Source organism: Hyposmocoma kahamanoa, unplaced genomic scaffold (genome assembly GCF_003589595.1).
Source record: "Hyposmocoma kahamanoa isolate Upper Pololo Valley unplaced genomic scaffold, ASM358959v1 99702, whole genome shotgun sequence".
NCBI lineage: Eukaryota > Metazoa > Arthropoda > Insecta > Lepidoptera > Cosmopterigidae > Hyposmocoma > Hyposmocoma kahamanoa.
Window position 1 is genome coordinate 3011035 of NW_020656001.1, and position 22711 is coordinate 3033745.

Below are 22711 nucleotides of genomic sequence, written 5' to 3' on the forward strand. Positions count from 1 at the left end.
CCTACAATTGGAAAAATAACTAGGTAAACTCACAACATTTGTTCTATGTAATAGCCTTGTTTTCTAATGTATGTCTGTGAAAGTGACATGAATGAAATTAATGGACATGCTTTCAAAGGTAGACCAAGAGAAGAGATAAACTTAAATGCTATGGAATACACTTTGAATCATAATTGTGTGGAATCTAGACTCTCGTTGTCTCTCCATACCTCTTTATCTAAAACATACTGTTCAATTTTGAAACATGACTTTCAAACGTCGGTTTGTTTGAAAAAACAAATATACGCGATTTAAATCCGGAAAAATAGTTTCATTTCCTATGTGTAACAATCGCGAAAACCTAAGAACTCGATATGACTTTTCAATTAAAATACTTTCAATGTAAGTTTTAAACTTAGGAAATGATAATCTCAATATATTAAATGAATCTTATTGTAAAAACATATACAGTTCCTCATAAAAGAATTGTTTACCTTAGTTAAATGAAATTGTGGTACCATGAGTTCGCACTCAATTCTAAGGTTAATATTATGGATATCTTCTTTCATAATGAAATTATGTATATTTTTACGGGCATACAAAATATTTGAGTAAATGTACTGTGATGCCACAGTCATGATACCAGTCTCCTTAAACTTTTCTCCAAAAGAAACCCGAGAACCTAAACGGTACACAGAACGAATTGCTCGTACTTGCAACACAAACTTGGTTTGTATATCTGCCGCTTTACCTCACATGAGAATCCCGTAGAACATTATACTATGGAAGTAACAAAAGTAAACTAGTCTAGCAGTAGCAACATCGGGAAGCTCACTTATTCTATGAACTGCGTATGCAGCAGAGCTTAATCTGCTGGCTAAGGAAGATATATGTGACGCTGAGTTAAGACATATAATCTAAAAATTTTAAATGTTATATAAAACTGTAATGAAAAAAGTACTTGTAACTCTAGCTTAAAAGGCTTAATAATAATTATGACCCAAATTAAAGATGAAAAAACATTGTATTGCATGTACTGGAAAAGACTAACTTTTGATAGAGCTCACTTAATATCTGAACAAGGCCTGTGACAATAGGCACGCTTGGTTAAGAGATACTGGGTGGCCCATAATTGATGGTCAAAACGAAATGAGGATTAAAAATAATTCCTTGTCACAGGAATATATAAAAAAAAATTTGAACTTTAAGATGGATGGAGGAATTTCAAACAGTAAACAAAAAACCAGAAGGTTCTTTTTGTAAGTACGTTCAAAGCCAAGGTCGCTCCCTGAAGTCTTCAGCAAACCAAGGAGGCTGCTGAGATTCCTGGAGGAGCTTGGGTGGCACGAGTAGGACCCTGCACCCACCACACGCAAAATAGGCGCTTTGTCGCCGAGTTGCGGATACCAGTCCGTTGCACCAAGTACCAAGTTAGTACGTTCAAAAAGTAATATACAAAAATATACAATAACCCTTATTGCCGCTTTGAACCGATCAACCAAAACCATTGTGTCGACATTGCTTTAGTAATTTTATCCCTAGATTCGACATAAAATACACTAGTTTTTCTATTACAATGGCATCTTTCCATAGTACATTTTATGTTGGTGAGTTACTCTTGAAAAAAGTTTAGTTGTTTGTGAACAGAAAATTGTTCACTAAATGGCTTTTAACAATTGACATTTCCCTGCTCATTATATGAAAAGAGTTCTATTAAAAGATGCAAATCTCAGAAAAATAACGCAAAAAAAAATCACTTCAAAAGACCTTGTAGGTAATTATTTGTGATTTTTGTTAGGGATGCACTTAGTGATCTTAGGTTTTCGCAATTGTTACACATAGGAAATGAAACTATTTGTCCAGATTTACCAATATTTCAGGCCTTTACAGTTCCCATGGTCACGGTGATCATGGGAACTGTAAAGGTACCCGGAACAAAACCGGAAAAATAGTTTCATGTCCTGTGAAGCACTTAGTGATCTTAAAAAAACTCAAAATGTTGAATAACTTTAGAACCATCACTTTCTGGACCCCAATGTAGTTAAATTGATTGAGAGTACTCAACCCCACTGACCATTACTTCTGGGTCAACCTGTATAATATAATTTCAATGTAACAAAATTGTAATGCAAAATTTGTAATTCGACTTAAAAGGCTTGATAATAATAACATCTGTGGCTTACTACAAGAAGTGCGTAAGTAAAGTGGATTTAGGCACTTAACTCATGATAGACTCAGAATTTTCATATCGAGGGGTGCGAAATCAGACAACCACAAAATACCGTTTAAAGTGTAATGTTATATCCACTCATCATGGATTTTAAACAAAGATACACCTTACTTTAAAACAACTTCCTTCATCAAAACTCAAATTACAACCCAGCGCACAAGTCAAGCAGTGACTTCTAACAACAACCATGATCTAATAGTCTCCAGTATTAAGGTGGTTATAGAAGCATCTGCGCGACATTTTGTATATATATCTTACCAATCTAGAATGTCACCAACAGAAGTACGCGATGAAGCGACGCGGCATGTACGCCTGAATGTAACTGACACGGAACCAAAACATTGTATATAAGCACATTGTATATAAGTACATAACAAAGCAGCCTGTATGTATTGTAAAATCGTTTGATGATAGACACAGAAATTGGTGTGATCGCTACTTCGCACTTGTATACAGTGTGGTACATCATTTCATCAAACGTCATATGGACGTGTTACACAAATGTGACGATTGCTTTGGCAAGAAATAGCGCACAGTACATTAGCGATAGTAAATATAGCAATACACGATAGATAAAATGACTTGGTAATGATTACCAAATCAGTTCGTGGCTTTTCGCAGTTCACAATATGGCGACATTAGAAAACAAAGACAACGGTAAATTGAGCAATAATCCTTACCTGGGATAACTCTTGACTTGTCTGCTTGAAGTTCTTCTTACTTAAATTTACAACGAGATAATTGATTTGCGATAAGCTAAACGTTAAAGGGTCCAGGTTCATAGTTCCATTAATGCGAAACCGAAAGCTTCAAACACGTTTGAAGCTTTCTTGATTTTTGACGGACTACTACGGTAAACGTGTGTTCTTTTAGAGTTTTTTTGCGAAATAACAATAAGCCTAAGGTCAACATCACCAATACTGTTATTCACTTCAAAATCAACATAATTTTAGCACCCCACACTGCAATCATAAATTTTGTAACGTGAATAGAAATCTGTACACGATGACGAAGGCACCACTCGCTCGTTGCGCCACCTCGTCGCTCACTTCATTCCACAAAAACACCAACATTACAAAACAAAATTTATAGACAAGCCGTAAGCGTTACCTATAGTGCTGAAAGTAATTCTTTGAACGATGTTCTGACACGTGTCAAGAAAAAGTTCAAAATATCGTTTCCAAGATTCGTAATTAACAGATTGTATCATTTGTACTGTTGGGTGATTTTCCGAAAAATTTCAAATGGTGTATACTTTTCCCGAAAAATTCCCGAAAAACTGAAAATATATAATTTCGAACGCTCATATTTTTTGTTCTACGTTTAGAAATATGTTCTAGAGTTTTATTTAGCGTGAATTATAAAATAAACTTATATAAATAAAAGCCAGATAAAAGAAACACAAGATTTAAAATGATTTTACAACAGCGAAAAATCTTCTAATAATCACATCAGAGAAAAGAAATGGACACACTCCGCCCCTTCCTAGCTTTAAATATCGCACGACGCCCCGCACATTGTTGGTCACTTTGACTGAACGGCTACAAGGCTGTCGGCGAGCCGTTTTCGCGTCGTGTGAATATAGTTCTCATTTATTCATTAGGAATCTTGTACGTTAACACTTGACATCATTGTATATTTCTATTTATAGTGGTCGTGAGTTGTGCTCTGCACAGCTGTTTATAATGTCTTGTCTCAACTCATGTCTCAGACTCATTCATTTACTGTTTTCTTCATTTATTTAGTGCAGTGTAATATATAATACAGACTTATTATATCAATATAATGAGATGTATTTTTTTATTCATATTGCCGATAAATATGACGTAGTGAATACAATTATTAACTAAGTAATGATAAAGTTGGACACGCAATTTCAAATACCTTGTTAAATACTGTGTTAAAAGTACTTGTCACTTGTTTAAAGGTGCTTGTAATTTTTTTTTAAATATCCCTTCAGGACAATTCTAGCTAGTGAATGAATGAAAAATTCAATATTATATTGATATAAATACCTAACGAACGTGTGTAAAGAAGGATTCTTTTAATAGATTATAGATAATAGATCCACGTTAGAATTTTTGCTATGTTGCTCTGGGGGTCTACTTTCGATCTCCATCCGACATCCGTCCGAAACATTTACTGTCAAATAAGTAATATTAGACAAAATTAAAAGACAAGTATCCAGTATGAAGCTTCATTCGCATCACGCGTCTTTTCATTTGGTCAAGTATTGCTAATTTGGTAGTAATTGTTTCTGACGGATGTCTGACGGAGATCGAGAGTAGACCCCCTGGACCCCAATTCAGAACTCTTCCATTCTTAACCGAATCGTTCGATTGGATATCGTTCTCGAATCGAAGGATGCTTTCCGAGCTATTCGAAACATTCGAGCTTTAAAGGCCTAAAATATAGGAATGCATTAGTCTCGCATTAAAATAAATTAATAAAATTGAACAAAATCCAGATTTTAGTTCAATTAATAAAAGATTTCCATATAACATTCTTGCTTTGTAAACACTAGGACGCTCGGTAACTTTCATTCGATAACTGTTCAGAATAAGTTTGCAGCTTTTGCCGGTCGAGAAGTACGAGTAATCGTTTGGGTATGACGTCATTTCGGTTCGGTTTCGAAAAATATATTTATAATAATAATAATAATCTTTATTTTACTCGTACAAAGGGTACAAAGTTTTATTACGTTATAATGTAATTTACATGAACATGGTTAAATAATAGAGTACCTTTGCAAGAGACTGGAGTCTATACTAGGAACTAACCTGTGTGACAGATCTCCAATAATTAACAGTTTGACGTTTGATTCGGTTATTGTGAATAAAAATTAAAAGAAATCGTACGATATCTAATCGAATCGGTCGACAATAGAATTATCGTAAGGTTCTGAATCGACCTGCACACCACCTACGGGAAAGTGATGAGTACCCTGCCACTTCACGCACACATTTGCGCGTGTGCAGATAGTTTTGATTTATTCAAAGTGGAAATTTTTCCATGACCCTACACTAATCTACTATTTTGAAAGTTTTATCCAAATTGTTTTTCGAACTAAATACACTCACACTTATTCAATTTCAAAAGGGGATGTGATTACTGTAATAGTATTATTTGGTTTCCCTTCATCAATATAACTAAGAAAAAGATTTAAAAACTCATCAAACATTATACTGATAACATTCGTAACATTATTTATTATTCCTAATCCGTATAATAATTTGACCTTAGCTTTTCCGTGTCAATCTATTGAGTGCCTCATACATTACCATAGACAATTATCATAGAAATAACTTGACCAAAAAGTGTGAAGTTTGATGATATAATTTTATTAACTACATGTAAATAATTGCCTACGCATATATATTTTACTGCATTTAAGATGTTTTGAATCTTAGATGGTGCCTCAGACATATCCATGAGTTTTTTAAAACGGTGCAGAATAATACCGTTTTTGCATCTTAAGCAAGACAAGAACCAAAATTTAAAAAAATGTTTGTGACAAGACTCGCGTTGTTACAAAATTATTGAAAATGTTGTTTAATTTCTTTTGGCACATTGAATAAAAAATACTTACAAAAACAATTTGAGATCGTTAAAATGTTTAAGAGGGTAGCGGGATTTGCAGGGAGGTGACGAACTTATTAAGACTCATTGACACCGAGTCGTCAAATGACTATCGCTTGCCAGGCGAGGGCGGCAAGTATTATTATTATGCGGGATTTTTACATCGATACTTTGATAGCTGTTGATAAAAAAAATCACAATGAACATTATTAACGTATTTTTTTTAAACATCGCATCACTCGTTTGTATTGAAACACTATACAAGTGTGCGATGTGTTCCCTGACTTAGAAATAGTTATTTGTTTATTGTATGCATTGCCATTTGCGAAGATGTGGCAAAAACAATGACCGATGAAAAATAAATTAATAAATGAATAACTTTTTTCCGAAACAATTATGTCGGGAATTTTTGGTTAAAAAAGACTTTGTCCACTCTTTGGGGATTTTGTTGTGCCAGAGAAATAGATAAAAAAATACATTGACCTAGATTTTTGGGGAATTGCTTAATTGACATTTGTAGTACGGGGACTGGGATTATCTATTCTATATCTACTATTGCGATTCGAACACAAATCGTGTGCGTAAACAAAATTATTTACCTATATTTATACTTAATGTAATAACCGAGCGAAATCTCAGAGATAGAGAAATATGCTTTCGCTGGTTGACTCGTGCAGAGGCAACGAAGTTTTGTGGAACGTTTCACTAAAATTGTACAAAAAATGGGAATCAAAAAATGCTGTCCTTATACTTATTAAAAAAAAACGCAGGCGGCAAACGATTCGGTATAAACGGCGAGTTGACTGCTTAGCCTTCGGCAAGGCGAAGTAGTATGCCGATTCAGCAGACGACCCGATGTAAATGTGCCATTATTAGGTAAGTCCAAACGACTAATCATAGACTCTCGACAAGAGTGGATTTGATTTCCACTGACCCTTGCATTAATGAAGTACCTATCTACAACTGTGCTATAATCAGTATACCTGAAGGTACCTGGAATTAACATGTCGTTGATATGCGGTAGTAAGAGAGTTGCGGACAGTACGGAACCCTGCCGCACTCTATCATCCAATGTAATGTAGTAAGATCGAATCGAACGCTCACTAAAAAATCCGAGTTCCAATTGCAAAGGTCATTGGAAAGTCCATAAGAATGAAGCTTTAGAAATGTCCAAAGACATTGCAAGTGCTTCGCCTTCCTCTTCTATTGCCTCTGAGAGGTAGTAAAGAAGGACGATTAAAGTTTATTATAGCTTTAGCCAGAGTCGCAAAGGACTTGCTACCTTTCTGAAAAAGAGGCAAACTTGATCCTTATACGACGCATATGGTCGGACTTGGCTCTGCATAATACGTCTTGGCTGTTTTATTAAATTCTTCAGCTTCAGAGCATTCGTGCTTTGCGGAGTCGAGCATACGCTGTTTTTGTACTTCAGTACAACTACAATCAGCGCTTACATGGACGAGCTTGGGGTCTATTGGTAACATCAGAGTATGGTATGTTATATTTCTCACCTAAACACAAGACTTCGACCACAGCATCAGCACAGCTCGGCGAGTTCTCTGAACTAAAGCAAGCCTGTCAGGGATATGAAGCAAAGAAATGTCGCATTGCGTCCCAATCTGCTAATCTGTTTCTGCCACACCCGGATGGGGAGAGGTTTCAAAAGACAATACACGGAGCAATTCGTATGAGACAACATCTGGAAGCCTGGTGGCTACTACCTGTGGCTAATATCAAGCTGGGAAAGGCTTAGCGTCAGCGCAAGCTTTCGCGTCTGTCTCCTAGCATAATTAGGTCATTTGTTATGGGCACAACCATTCCTTCATTCTCCAGAATAACTAGCTCCGCCGCTGGGTACCTATGATGAGCATCATCAGACTTCTCACTCGGATGTTGGAACATCTTGATCAGAGAATCAGACTGAAAAAGAAAATGTTTAAGTTCGTGTCTCTAAAATATCCATTATTCATTTTAGGGTATTTGTATTGTTGTTGATTTTTTTTATTATTATCGGAACAAATTCTTTAAAGGATTGAAAAAATACAAATAGTAGCTGTTTTTTGCTTTCATAGTAGGACTAATGTGGATACGGAAATAAAATTCAGCATATTATAGCTTGTCTATGCAGTCAATCTTCATTGCTAATTTTTAAAGTAAGTAATAAATTAAAATAGACTTAGAAATATGTTAATAGCCTGGAAAATAAAAATACGTATAAGGTACCGTATTTTATAAAATGCACACTGAAAGGCGTATAAAATACTCAATGACAGTCTTCGTCATTTACTTTTCCTAATGTTTAACGATGATCACAAATATCAATTTAGTAACTAAAAAATATATTACGTCCTGTTTTAAATTCACTAAATTCTCGGAAAACATTGTGGTTAACATAACCGGCACTGCGACGCTTAACAAGTTCGTCAATGATTCAGCATTATAATTATATCATGTGATTTGTAACAATATGTGTATGGTATAACCAGATCAGGTATACCGCACAAAAAAAAAATAGATTTTGCTTATGACCATTGTAGTTCGTTGTGGTCAACCTGATTGTCACTCAAAATAGAAAACTGCAGGTCTTCGCAGTTTTCTTTGGTTTTAGGTTAGTATTTTTCTATTTTCCTTAGTTATTCATGAGCACAATTTTATAGTTTTCATTAATTCAAATTTCTCCATTTTATAAATTATGTGCAATTGTCGCAACAAAAGTTAGGTTATGTGTGTCCTATTTCTGTCTCCCCTGAAATTCATTGATTTTTATCATTGTACAGTATTCAGCACCTAGTTCTTAACGTTTATGTAATTGATTGACGACGTAGTTGTGTATTGCTTATGTTTCATAGAATCGTAGCGGTTCTATTAATACAATTGTGTTTGTATTACATAATTTTCAATGTACTAAATTAGAAGTGAGAATTACAAGTGAGCTCATAAACTTATTTAAGCCAAATCATTCTTGTAAAAAACTTTCAAGAGTCTAATATACGTGTATATATTGTATTTATATATGTGAAAATGATTACATTAAGATAGAGCTTGCCCATGGTAATGTACCAAATTCATGCAAAAAGCTTTGCATGATGACAAAACCACATTGTGCCATTTTAAAATATAATGTCTCCTAGAAATTAACAAATTGTTGCAAGTTGCTACTTTTTAAGTACTTATTTAGGTTAATTCTTGTAAATTACACTACAAAATAATGGTTCCAATTAAATAATGTATCTCAAATATATTTCCAGGTTTATGGGGATTAAGCAGTTCCTAAGTCGGAACCTGGTGAGCATAAGTTTCCCGGTCCTGACTGTGACATTCATCTATTTAGACTGGAACCATACTCGCAAGTGGAAGTCCCAGAAGACAGATAACTGACATGGCCATCTTTGGCATCACAGCCCGCTACGTATGGTTCGCTGTTCCAATGACAGGATTCTTCATTGGCAAGTTTCTTGATGACATGGAAACTGAGCGCATGATATCCTGGAGAGACAAATCTGCTTTATATGGAGGAAGGGTAGTGCAAGGCGATCCACCATCATGGCCATGAAGATTGATATAATCATGTAGATACCTTTTGCTGTAATAAATAGTATATTTAACATAATTCGTTCTTTGAATATTGAAGTCATACCTTTGGGTTAGATTGCATTATATTTTTTGGGTTGCTATGTAATGTTATGTAGTTCCATTTAGAGAGTTGTCACACTTATTGACATGGAAATGCACAAGGCCGGCCATCAATGTCTTTTTAAATAAGCTTTAGTATTTAAAAACCATTTTGTTTTTTCAAAAGTATTTCAAAATATTTAGCAAAAGGCTTTTTCTAACCTGCACATGTTGATTCGGCATCCATAAGTGTTGTAACTCCCTTATAGAGCAAACAACAGAACTATTAGATCTAGAGAGATCCTGTAAAGAATTCAAACAAACAATTACATGGGTTTACCCCGTAAAGTCAATTCATCGCCATTTATCTACAATTCTACAACCCCCACCAAATAAACATAAAGGAAAAATTGCACCTTCATAGGAGGGTTTAAAAACTTAAAAAATAATATTACTCATTGGTGATTGGATATCCTAAATACAATGTTTGTTTATTGGATATCCCAAATTCGGTTCATAAATTGTATTTATACTGTTCCCAGCAGTGCTGGCAAAATATCTTTAGTAAGTTGCAGGGAGGAGTGTGGCGTGAAAATAGATGGAACAAAACTGAACCACCTGCGATCTGCTGACGATTTGGTGCTCTTCGATCACCCGAAAAGTTAGAATTGATGCTACACTTTCTAAGCAAAGGATTGGTTTGTTGATGAATATTAGTAACACTGAAGTAATGACTAACACCAAGTCAAAGATCAAAATAAGCATACTTGGGACACCCCTAGAAACTGTGGTGCAATATACTTACCTTGGCTGTATCATCTCTCCTAGCGATCACATGTGTAAAGAAATTGAGAACAGACTGCCAAGTGGCGTGAAGATATACTGAACTCTAAAGGATATAATGAGAAGCAAAGATTTACCCATGACTGAAAAAAAAGACTCAACATATGCATTCTTCCACGTCTGAATTATGGGCGCGAAACATGGTCATTATATAAAGTATACACAAGCACGGTACAGGCGGATCCATGAGCAATGGAGTGCAGCATGCTTGGGCTGAGGAAAATTCAAAGTCAGGAGTGACAGTATTAGGAGACGAACCACGGTAATTGATGTGCATTCAAAGGAGATGGATTGGGTATCTGTTGCGTGGGCCGGAAAAATGGAGCAGTCGTCACCAATTGGTATCCACATGATGGAAAACGTAATAGAGGGCGTCAGAATCAAAGATGTGAGGATGAGCTGAACCTTACTACAGGCCCATGTTGAAGAAGAATAACTCTTGATAGAGCACTGCAAAGATCTGGAGGAGGGGATCTGCCAACAGGGATGCTGAGTTAAGAGATATAATGTAAAAATTTAAAATGCAACGTAAAACTGTAATGTAAAAAGTATTTGTGAAGGGCAGAATGCCCATTCATTATCCTGCATTGCAGGCCGCATTACCGTCTGCCGTGTAATGCAGGATTACGACTGTAGACGCAGCGTGTAAGCTATCCTGCAACGAGATTCCATACGTGGGCCATACGCAGGATAGTGTGTGAGCAGTCTTCTGCCTGCGCGGAGGACTGCTATGCAGGTAGTGAATGGGCCGTTTGACTCACACCAAGCCAAAGGTCAAAATAATTATACATGGGACCAGTGGTGCTAGATTGGTGATTTTTCACCATCTAGGCTACTGCGAGGGGTCGTGTGGCGACTAAAAAAGTGATCGGCGACTCGGCGATATTTAGGCCATGTTTGAAATAGGAAAAGGCGATTTTAGGCTACTTAATAAAATGTCTGGCAAATTACAAACTTGATTGGGGAATGGAGTTTTAAAACAATTAATTTGGGGGATTGAGTATTTCTATGTATGGGGAATTGGGGAAATAAGAGAGTTCATATTCCCCAATTTCCGACAGCAAGCAGAATTGTAGAATTGTTTTCCTTGATTTTTTAGGGATTTTATGGCTTGGGCGAATATACTTAACACACATCAATTGGCGAATTAACTTCGCAAAAGTCTGGCAACACTGCGTGCAATAATAATAATGACCCAAATTATAGATAAAAAACATTGTATCTTATATTAAAACTGAAATACGAAAACATTGATAGTTTATCAGAAATGAATAAAAAAACCATTTAAAATTATTATTCTAGTAACAATTACTTTGGCTGCTGTTCGTTTGTAGTGTTTATACTATTATTCGCGGGAAAAGATATATATATATATATATACACATATATTATACTTTAAAATATAACATAATATTAGGTACTCTGTTTTAATATGGATATTAAGATTTGCCAGTGCCAATATTAGGTATAGTTACATGCTTATTCTAGAAATTGGTCATAAATTTTTAAAGTGTAAAAATGCGTTAGAGCTAAGATGTTAGAGCGCGTTTCCATTATGTCGTAACGTTTTATTTATCGGTGGACGACTGTCGCGTCTAGCCTGTTCCCATATCTCGACTATCTGTCGTGATTGTGTCGTGGACGTTTATTTTCTCGTTACACGACTGTTGTGTCTAGCTGTTCCAACTAGATCGTGTCGACAATTTATTGGTTCACGGCTGCCGCCACAGAATCGTGTGAAGCTGCGATTATCCGCAGTAATATTTTTATCTAGACGTTTTATTTATCGTCTGACGACAGTCGCTCTAGCTCTTCCCATTGTCACGACGTCTGTCGTTGTTACGTAAAAAAAGTCGTGCACGACAGTTCATTGTTTTGTTCTATGTGTAAATAACTTCATTTAAGTATAAAAGCACACTACAAACGTCACGACTATCTGTCGTCACGGCATAATGGAACGCGCCTTAAAAGCCTTAACACGTTTATTCGGTGGGGCCGTCGAATTAATGGCTGCTGTTATTAATGTCAATCAGTATGATTCTCATGACTTCACGTTCCCAGTACTCTTTTTCAAATTGGCTTCAGCAATATTCTTAATACGCGAGGCGCACTATAAGTTTCCGGAATGAATAAGAAAAAAATACTATAAATGGTCAGAAATGAATTCGTTGTTTCTCAAAATATTCTCCGTTAGCGTTAATTCATTTTTTCATACGAATGAAACAATTTTGAAAACATTTATGCCACTCCTGAGGCAATCTCTGAAACATATTTGTCATACTCTTCGACAGTCTCTTCAGGTGATGAAAATCGTTGACCGCGTAACTGGTTCTTAATTTTTGGAAATAAATAAAAGTCACAAGGTGCCAGGTCGGGACTGTACGCGGGATGGCTCAGACGGTCAACGTTGTTCACCTTCAAAAATTCATTTATCTGTCTGGCCTTGAGAACTGGCATTATCGTGGTGCAAGATGATACGGCGTTTATGACTATTTTTACGGAGTTTGTCAATAACTTTCGGCAAACAAATGGTCGTTTTCTAATCACTTCACGGTACAACGATTCTCCAAAGCAACAGTAGCCACGTGTCCAGTTTTATTAAAAAAAGAAGCAATCATCCGCTTAGGGGCACTTTGCACGCGCACCACTTTGGTTGGTTTCGACTCAACTCGAAAGACCCGTACGCTCGATTGCTGCCTTCGTTGAATCTGGTAAGCATAACACTGCATGAAGTGACGCGATCCGTTTTTTGAGCCTCAGTCAAATTGTGTGAGATCCACCGAGTGCACAGCTTTTTCATACCATATCGTTTGTGTAGTATTGATTGTATTTGACTCATGCCTATGCCGAAATATGCCCGAATTTCATGGTATGTCACATGCCTGTCTGTTTTGATCATACGGCGCACAGCATCGATGTTTTTGATGTTCACTGCAATGGACGGGCGACCATCACGAAATTCGTCACTAAGATTCACACGACCGCGTTTAAATTCTGCAAACCTGCTATAAATAGTCTTCTCGCATGGTGCTTCATCGCCAAAAGCAGTTTGAAGCCGAGCGAAGCTCCGCTGAGCTGTTAAATTACACTTAAAGTCGTAGAAAATCATACTACGAAAATTTTCACGAGTTAAATCCATGGTGATGTAGTCAACCAATTTCTAAAATGACGCCACAATGTAAAAACAAGTGACATTCAGATGAAACAAACTGTATTCTACAGCCAAAGAGTTCCATTTTCAAATGATTTAATTACTTTTTAAATATTGTTTATGTAATTGGCCAGTTCCGGAAACTTATAGTGCGTCTTATATATTCCACTTACTGAATAGCACAAACAAATGTTTTCATTAGACATTGGGGTTAAGGCATTGTTTTGTTTTCGACACTTTATTAATTATATGTAAAAAAAGGGTATAATGCTGTTACAAACATTAAAAAAAATGGACTTGTAGCGACTGTTTGAACCTCGTACGGATGGAATGAGCACATATTAAAGCCCAAAACGTTAATGCACACCTATGGTATAAAACCTAGCATGTGTAAACAATATCGATGATGAAAGTTACTACGAAGATGTTTACAAACATTACTAAAATAAGAATTTTGAACTGTTTCCTACATATTGTCATGTTTATATGTGTCGCATGTTCCTACTGTGTAGTTCTATTGGTAGTGCCAAGGGTATTCTTTTTTGTCCGTGGTTCTACGAGCAGGTCTAAGGGTAAGTAATATTAACCGTAGTTCTACTGGTAGTACCAAGGCTATTCTTTTTTGTGCTTGGTTCTACCAGTGTAGGACTAAGTTGAAGTAAATATTTATGTTATTAACACACACACTCAACATAGCCCCGCACTAGGGAAACCCTGTGTCGCGGGTGCCATACAAAGATCGACTAGGTACATAGAAAAACTTTTTCGACCCGATGGGACTGAACCCACGGCCATTCTGCACCTTAGTATTGTCCTTACCAACAGAGTTAAGGTCAAGTTATCGTGTTGTCGAAATTCTCCTGTGTGTTTTTGTCAAGTTTTTAATAGTTATATAATAAAAACTAGTGGAGTTATTTCATAAGAAATGTACAATCGAAATCACCTTTTTCTGTCAGGCTATTAAAGCTTAAAATATCATTTCTAGACCATTTTTTAATTACAAAATATACTAGTCATAGATTAGTCTTATATTTATTTCTGGTAACCGTTTTTTCAAGCTCACATTAAAGAGGTACCAGCTTACACATAGTGAAGTAGTAGATACATAAGTAAACATATAGGTACTTATATAAAGTCCACGTACTCCTACCAGTGGGAGTACCCAGTAGGAGTATGAGTAACTGGCTGTATAGGTACAAGTCCATTCTGCGCATGTGTCGTTTTAATAAGTACATTACAATAGGTCTACCAGGAAATACTCATACGTGACAACGAAGCTCATACGTGCTACACATGTCATGTCAGTTTTACTATGAAAGTAATGTCAAAACTCGATACGATAGCTGTCACATGAGCTTCGTTGTTACGTATTTGGTGGTAGCCCTCCTGATGTAAAATACTCCTGCTATAGGCAATGAAAAAGAAAGTCAATTATAATTCAGCAACATTATATAATCATTTTGTAATTACATTGTCCTCTTTGCCATAGAGTACCAGACTATAATGAATGGTGCCCACAGTCCTGATCCAAAGAAGAGGCACCACTTTAAAGTTGTTGTATATCTGTAATTAATATGTGAATGTATAGTAAGAAATAGTAAGAAAATATAGCTTGTACCAACTAAATATTTCTTCTAAAGACGCTCACTGCTGAACTCAGACCTCGAATTCCCTTACAAAAGTCGAATTTACTCCAAACACTTGAGTTTTAGAAGTGAGTTTGAGAGACATTTGAAAAGGAGTTATCTACTAGATATTTATTATTTTCGGAATAAAAATAGTAGTAAGCCAATATAACTATTTGAAATGATTTTTCCCACTAGTTCTAATATAATTTAATAGTACTACTGGGACATTTTAGTCCCAATAATTCTATAATAGACTACTCAATAGAACTAGTGGGAACGAAGGAATACAAGGGGTTAATGAAACTTGACTTCTACTATGGCATTAACGTGATTATATGAAATTAACTTTAGTTAAGTAAAGTTTATTGTACTGGAAATGGATTTTTATACTATTTTGTAAAAACCAGATACCTATAGGTTTGCAGAATTACAAAAATGCGTAAAGAGTAAATTCTGGAGATGGGCAGCTAGTTGCAGCACATTAAATTTTGGTGTTTCGTTTTACTTACAGTCCCATATCTTTCTACATTATTTTCTTCGTCGAAACCCCTTAGGGTATACGAGACGGGCCCTATAACCGGTGCGTGCATAGGAACCCTATAAGTTCATTTTCTGACCCCAGATCAGCCAGTGTACAGGGTTGTTGCAGACCTCTGTCACTTGACTTCATTCGGCTCTCGAGAGGCTAATGCCTCGGGTGACCCGCCCCGGTTGCATGTACAGTACGTACGTAGTAGTTTTCGTCTTAGTTACAGACATAATATAGTAGTACTGTGGGACAAGGGGATTTTAAGAACCACCAGAGAGTGTCGCGTGCAGACTAAAGATCTGCCGCGATTGCCAACTGGTCTGAAAACAGTCCCGATCATCAAAACTCCCTCACTGGGAGGCCTAGGTTCTAAATAAGATACCTATAATTTTTTTTATGGTATCAAGTGACAGGACGAACACGACGACTTGGAGGTAGAAGTAGGTAAGTTGATGGAGAAAGTCGAAACCTTAGAATAATAACGCATAGTATGATAGTTTCATATCAAACGAACTGTCACAAGTGAGGCAAAAATCAAATTCGTGTAGGCTAATTTTAGTAGTAGGTTAATTTTCGGTTTTAGTGAATATTTATATAAAAATACAAGTTGAAATGCGTTACTTCCTTGTGGAATGTGATGTTAGTATCTATTTTATGTTTGTCTGACGTATTTTTACACTCATTTACCGCACATTTCGTCATTTTTAGCTAAAACTTTTTGACCTTGAGCACTGACGGCCCGCCCGCTCGTGTAGGCCCTTTGGGAGCGCTTCAATTTGCCTCACTTAGCGTGTGCGGACTAGGTTTCTATGCGTTATTATTCTAAGGTCGAAACCTAAAAAGAATGCGATGAAGTTTCACCTGTTGCTTATGGTAAAAGGCAGGTTTTCGTATGGCTGAGGTGGGCCCTCGTCATGGCTATGTACTCTTTGAATACGCGTGGGAGTCTGGAATTTGGAAAGCACGGATCGTCCACGTACGGCGCCGGATATAAAGGTACGCAAGGTTGCCATTTTCCAACCTAAAATAAACCTCCAACAGAGAGTCGAAAGTCGTGACTTGTAGCGAATTTGTTTGGTAGATATTTGTTTTTTATGTCGTCAAGTATCAAATTGATAATATTATCAGCCAGTTTTAAAGTGCAAAAAAGTTTTACAAAATATCGAATGACAGACTCTTTGGATTAATCAAGAGAAGGTGGCCCATTTACAGTGACTCAAAAATTTAAAACTGTTTATTTCTATGTAAAAGTACAATTGTTTTGTTAAGAGGGAGCATGCCAAAAAAGTTTTGACGTTGGCTCCGCCCAAATTTGTGAAACAAATATATGCCTGAAGTTCGCGTGACATGCGACAGGAGATGTTGAATTTTGCGCATTAAAAGTACCAAATTCGTTTTAGCGGAATAACTCTAAAACTAAAGGGATTAAAAAAAATCCGTAGTGACAGTTCTCGATCATGCATAAATATAATTAATTATCTAATTTTTGTCCTAATAACCTGTAGCATTTCGAGGATGAATCGAAAAAATGTGAAAATTAGAAGTCATTTCGTGATTTTTATCTATCGAGGAAACTTTATTACTTTATGTTTCTGGTTAGTGTCTATGCTGGAATATACCGTGTACTTACTCATACAATATTTTATTTTTAAGTTTAAAGTGGATATACTCTAAAATCAAATCGAAGATTAGAAATTTTTCCTCTGCTCCCTGTTAACTATTCGAAAGTTATAATCTTTACAATAAGATTTTAGCACTTTAATTAGCTTCCCACCTTAACCTACATGCATTACAATGTGTTTTTACATACTTACTATAAATCAATTACTATAAATCAGTTCTGTGTTGATCTAGAATAAGATAACGTTTTACATTTCTTTTGGCTTGCTATTTACTTCCATTTGTCATCTTTTCCACAATATTAGTCGGTAGGTACGTACTCCATTCAGTACCTCGGGTAGAAAGTATACAAAGATTCTTTTCCCATACACATCGTTATATTTCGATAATTCAAATGTACTCTCTTTAGGCAATATACGTAGACATGGTGCCCTCTTTTTTCTTTCTATATGTGATATTTTTTCTTGGTTTTCAGTTACTATAGCTAATTTACCCTTCTCATAGACATTAAGCACTTTACAATAATCGTAAAAAATAAAATAAAAATAAAAATTGAAATAATTTTTCATAATCATCTCCATATTTATATTTTATTTTTAGAGGTACTACTATATTCTTTAACCATGTTATTTGTAAGTCAAATATTTAAAAAAAAATTATAAATAATAAATACATAAAACTGCAGTTTTGCAATTATTGTAACATCTTCATAAATTGAGTGACGTGCACTGAGTCACTAAAAACTGACAATTTGTATTATAACCGTTATTCAGAAAATTTTTACTTAATTTCTCAAAAGAAAACGGTACAACTCGAAGTAATTATTAATTATTTCAAACCAATCTCTAGTAGCCATAATGTACACAAAAAGAAAATGTTCAAAACAGCTGAAATTTTAGCCCTACTGATACAAAGAACTTAGTTTCATTGTTGTATAATATATATATTATAAACAGTATGATAATAAGTAGATTGCTTTGATAATAATTAAGGTAAATCTGAGTTGCTCTAATGTTTTCTTTTGAGAAATTAAGTTAAAATTGTTGGAATAACGATTATGGTTTTTGTTGACTCCGTGCACGCTGCACGTCATGTCAATTTATGAAGATGTTACTATAGTTGCAAAACCATAATTTTATTTGTAAACAATCCCTACATCTTAAGGTAGGTTTTAAGGCCATTAGCAAATTCTGATTGTAAATTTTTCAGTCAGGAATTTTTCGAAAATTTAACATTTTATTCGTGAACAAATAAAAAATCTCCTAAATAATAATAATAATAATTTATTTTCTTTCACAGAAAATAGATACAAACTTAATTCACAGTTAACAAAATTTAAATCGTGAGAGACGGGAGCCTAAGCTAGGGTACCCCTGTGTCTTGGGTCTAAATAACGGTGCAATCTAAGAACAAAACCAAAAATGGCTCATTGCATGCTAGCTACATGTTTATACTACTTCCATACCAAATTTCAATTAATTTAGCCATAATTTAGTGGTATAGTTTTCAAACTAGAGTAGTGTTAGTGACTAGAGTACAAAATTTTCAAAAAATACATAAAAGATCATATCTTCTAAACTATTGAATTTCACGGCAATAATGTTTATTTTAAATGGGTTGTTACAATGTCCTCTATCAAAATAAAAATTTTTTTTTGGACCACTGTAAACGGGCCAGCTTGTATTTCGAATTAATGGGTGGGATTCATTGACTTTATAATTGTAAGTCAAATGGTGGGATTAGAATTTTTTAAACATAAGTTCAGGCCAATTAGGACATGTCGTGAAACGAATAAAGATAATTTTTTGCAAGAACTCTTACTATTGTTTGTCAACATTGTTTTTATGTGTCTGATGAAAAAACCAGTGCAGAGTAGAATGCTGCGCCCGGCACGAGTGAACTCACCTTTCGTGTCGTGAACCTTCAACCGCCGTTCGCTAGATGGCGCTAAGAGTCCTGGAAAAACTTAAACGCCAATTACCAGATCGTTTACTTGTATGTGTATTGTCAATTTACTAAGATAAATCTAGGAAGATAAAGTAAAATCGGATTATTTTAAGACTACAATGAACAGAAAAATTTACAAAATATATTACATTAAGCTGGTAGTTATTTTCGCCAAAGAATAAGTTTAGATATTCAAAGGGGAATGTTGCCAGCATTCTGGACGCGATGCCCCAAGGTGTGGCCCTTAAAGAAATTTTCTATTTACAAACTTTCTTATATTTTTTATGTATGAACGTACCGGCTATAGTTTGTGTCTACAAAATAAATAATATTTTCGATGGTCCTGTTTAAAGGAACGGGAAAGTAGAAAATACAGAATAAATTTAGACATTGTAATTAATTAAAATACAAAATACGTATTTGTATTTCAAATAAATTTATCATAAAAAAATAGCTAACGACAATCTGTGACTGTAAAGTCATGGTTAATGCATTGTTTGTGTAAATAGTTGTTTTTTAAATTCCCATACAATGGCCATCCTGGCTATATTCGACGATAAAGTTAAAAGAATTGGAGAGGATGTGGGTTATTTTTTCTGTAACCAATGGAACAATAAACATTTTTGACGTATCTTCACTTATGCCATTGTACCATGAGGGGTGCGACATTTATTATTAATTATAATGTGTGTAAGACAATGTCACGTAGGTGGCTCTGATCCCAAAGTAAGGAACTAAAGCATTTTGTTATGAAAATCGGGAACAACGACGGCACCACAAACACCCAGACGCGATACAATATAGTGAAGGTAGTTACAATAACGCGGCCGGGAATCGACTGCATGAAAACCGGTGTTCAAGCCACTCGACGATAGAGGTCGTCAAAATATAATCAACTACACGAACGCTGGAACGCAGAATATCAATTTAAAATGAATAAAACGCATTTCATTCTTTTATTCATTTCCAAATACAATAACATCTATACAATGTACTTCTACTACTAAATGATTTCATTATATCGACACATGCATTACTTAATTAAAAAGTTCTAAAAAATTAATTTACGAATTAATATTTTAATGAAAATAAATACACCTATTGACTGTTGGTTAGAACATCACAAAATCGGTAACTTTACAATGTATAATAATACGTTAATGTTAAAACTAATCATAGGGTATTTAAAATAAATAACATTCAAAGTGATAGGTAACATGTTCAATGACTAGGGGTGCTTAGACTCAAGGAAAAAGGCAGAAATAACGCGACTAAAGCTTTTGCTAGTAAAACGTTAACTGTCATTCAAGTAGTATATATCAATAAGTTGTCTATGGCGCTTGGCAATCTAAGAAAACAAGTTGTTGAACGGCTTGAATAACAGCGTTTTGCTAAATAAATATTGTTCATGTGCTATTTTCATAACGCAGGACATTCTAATGAAAACAAAACCCTATTTTTTAGCATTTGATCATTGACTTACAATTATATGGACGTCGGGTCCGCGCTAAAGTAGTAAAGTGTCCGAACTTATAGGGCGTTAAAATCGTATATAGAGCGTTATTCACGCTTTAGTCTTCGTTTGTTCGACTGACAGCGAAGCAAGCAAAATTAGACAGTACTGCGATGATATTACAATTTAAATTCAACGTTTTAGCTTTTTCATATTCCTTTACATGTCACTACGTTTAAATAAGTTGACTTGGGACATTTTTTTCGTGGTTTTTGTATTAGACCCGTTGTCCATTTATTTGTAAGTCAATGCATTTGATAGTTTTTTATGCACCTTGACCACAATGAGTGTGTGTAATATATTTTATAAACGGACATTCGGACATACCTCCTATCATGATTGAGTCATCCAGGGTGTAATCGTTAAGTGTGCCCAGGCGATTATTCCGTGCATATAAGAAATATCAAAAACCTTTAAACTGATATCGAAATATATTACATAAGAAGTAAAACGGTATCAATAAGTTTGTTAAATGCAACTAGAAATGTCAAAAATTTTAACATTAAACGACCGTAATCGCAAACGCATTTAAAGAGGTAACAATAAGTTTACAGACAACGAAACTGTTATAAATGAAGTAAAACTATCTTTGTAATTGAATAAAAACGTAGTGATGATGTACATTTGAAAGTAACGTTCAAAAATTTGTACCAAAGCAGTTGTTCGAAACTGGGGCCTCTCTACGAATTTCATATCAAAGGTATGGGAGCGTTTAATGTTACAATTTTGGATATTTCTAGTTTTATTTTTAAATATTGATCTCCTTTTACTTATTTGGTAACGTACTTTGGATATACGTAGTTTTTTGACATCTCTTATATTTACTCAACGAGTGTATATCCAGAAATAGAGACGAAATGTCAAATAATTTGTTTGAAAACCATTCTGCCATATCATTACTGTTACAACTGCGCTCCGATTGGCTAGCTCAAGTTCAAAACAATAGACGGGTGTCGTCAATGGGTGTCGTCAACTGTTTCGCTTCAAATCGACCAGTTAACTTGAGCTTTGCTATAATGAACGAAAATTGCAAAATTACATATTCAATAATTAATTACCGATGAAATGTGATTCCGTTTGTTTTGTAATTAGATGTTTTGCTGTTTTTCCCACACCACCGAATAGAGATATTATCTTTATTACAATAAATACAGAATACTTTTTGGAATATACGGAGACGTACACACAGGTCAATAGTTGGCCTGTCTATATTTCAGTGGAAACGGGAGTTGATATTTATAAAAGCCGTATCGCTAATGTGTTACCAGGAATATATGGCCCTTATTTCGTCTCTATTTCTGATATCTCGATGTATTTACTCAATAATTGCCAGGGCACGCTTAATGATTACACCCTATATATTTCGTATCATGATCATAATCCTCTCATTTTTATGATTTTAGTTTCTCCGAAATTAGTTTCGTAAATTCATTGACATATAAAAAATAAATTTTTCGTTTCAGAATTTTCAATCATAGAATAGGGAAAAAAATTGTTGCGTAATTTCTGCTAATTAGTCCTTAAGCCGTGCTAATTACAGTTCCTTTGAAGGTAATACTGACATTTTTATTTTATTGTAGTAGGACTCACACTATTTACTGTTAGGTATTAGCGTTCAAATTTGCAGTTTAAAAATATGACATTGTAGCTTTTGCTGAGTGTACCTTAAAAAGGATTCTCTAAAGGTCTACTAACAATCTGATCGCTCTACGACAGTATACACTCGGCTTCGAACGTGCGTATAGTACAGTTGGTCGACCAGAAAATTAATTTTACTCTTACGTAAAATATATAAAAACAGCAGATTAACTGACTAGCCTCATAGACTTAGAATAAACGGGCCAAGTGCAATTTATTTCAAGTCCACGGGTAATCCAATTAATAGACGAGTCTTCGAAAAGGTCAATAATCAAATAGACTACAGGTGAAGAATAAATTAAAGACGTCCTTTACATAATAAATTACATTAAAAATTAAATAATAATATAGATTGTTACAAAAATGGTGTCCACATCTCAGGGTGTATCAAACATCGGTTTTGGAATCTTAGGAACTCAACACACCTGTTAATGCGGAATCG

At 35.0% G+C, this 22711-nt stretch overlaps 3 protein-coding genes across 5 annotated transcripts in view; 1 reads left to right on the forward strand and 2 right to left on the reverse strand.

The window, feature by feature from the left end:
- LOC113239243 (CCR4-NOT transcription complex subunit 1) overlaps positions 1 to 3089 on the reverse strand; it is a 48077-nt gene extending 44988 nt beyond the window's left edge. For both annotated transcript variants that reach the window (XM_026476164.1, XM_026476163.1), the window contains exon 1: positions 2890 to 3089. In XM_026476164.1, the coding sequence (XP_026331949.1) occupies positions 2890 to 2991 (102 nt within the window). In that variant the 5' untranslated portion in view covers positions 2992 to 3089. The remainder of the gene's footprint in view (positions 1 to 2889) is intronic.
- A 5238-nt stretch (positions 3090 to 8327) lies between these two features.
- On the forward strand, positions 8328 to 9406 carry LOC113239219. Of its 2 annotated transcripts, none has more exons than XM_026476123.1 (2): positions 8328 to 8396; positions 9037 to 9406. In XM_026476123.1, the coding sequence occupies exon 2, from the start codon at positions 9168 to 9170 to the stop codon at positions 9339 to 9341; it is 174 nt and encodes a 57-aa protein (XP_026331908.1). In that variant the 5' UTR covers positions 8328 to 8396; positions 9037 to 9167; the 3' UTR covers positions 9342 to 9406. The 2 variants fall into 2 exon arrangements, with proteins under 2 accessions (XP_026331908.1, XP_026331907.1); XM_026476122.1 differs by lacking the exon at positions 8328 to 8396 and adding an exon at positions 8500 to 8716.
- Positions 9407 to 9663: 257 nt separating this feature from the next.
- LOC113239169 (cytochrome c oxidase subunit 7C, mitochondrial-like) lies at positions 9664 to 16607 on the reverse strand. Its single transcript, XM_026476041.1, has 3 exons — positions 16413 to 16607; positions 14865 to 14957; positions 9664 to 9703 (listed from the first exon to the last, which is right to left on the reverse strand). The coding sequence occupies exons 1-3, from the start codon at positions 16562 to 16564 to the stop codon at positions 9664 to 9666; spliced, it is 285 nt and encodes a 94-aa protein (XP_026331826.1). The 5' UTR covers positions 16565 to 16607.
- Between the last annotated feature and the right edge of the window lie 6104 nt (positions 16608 to 22711).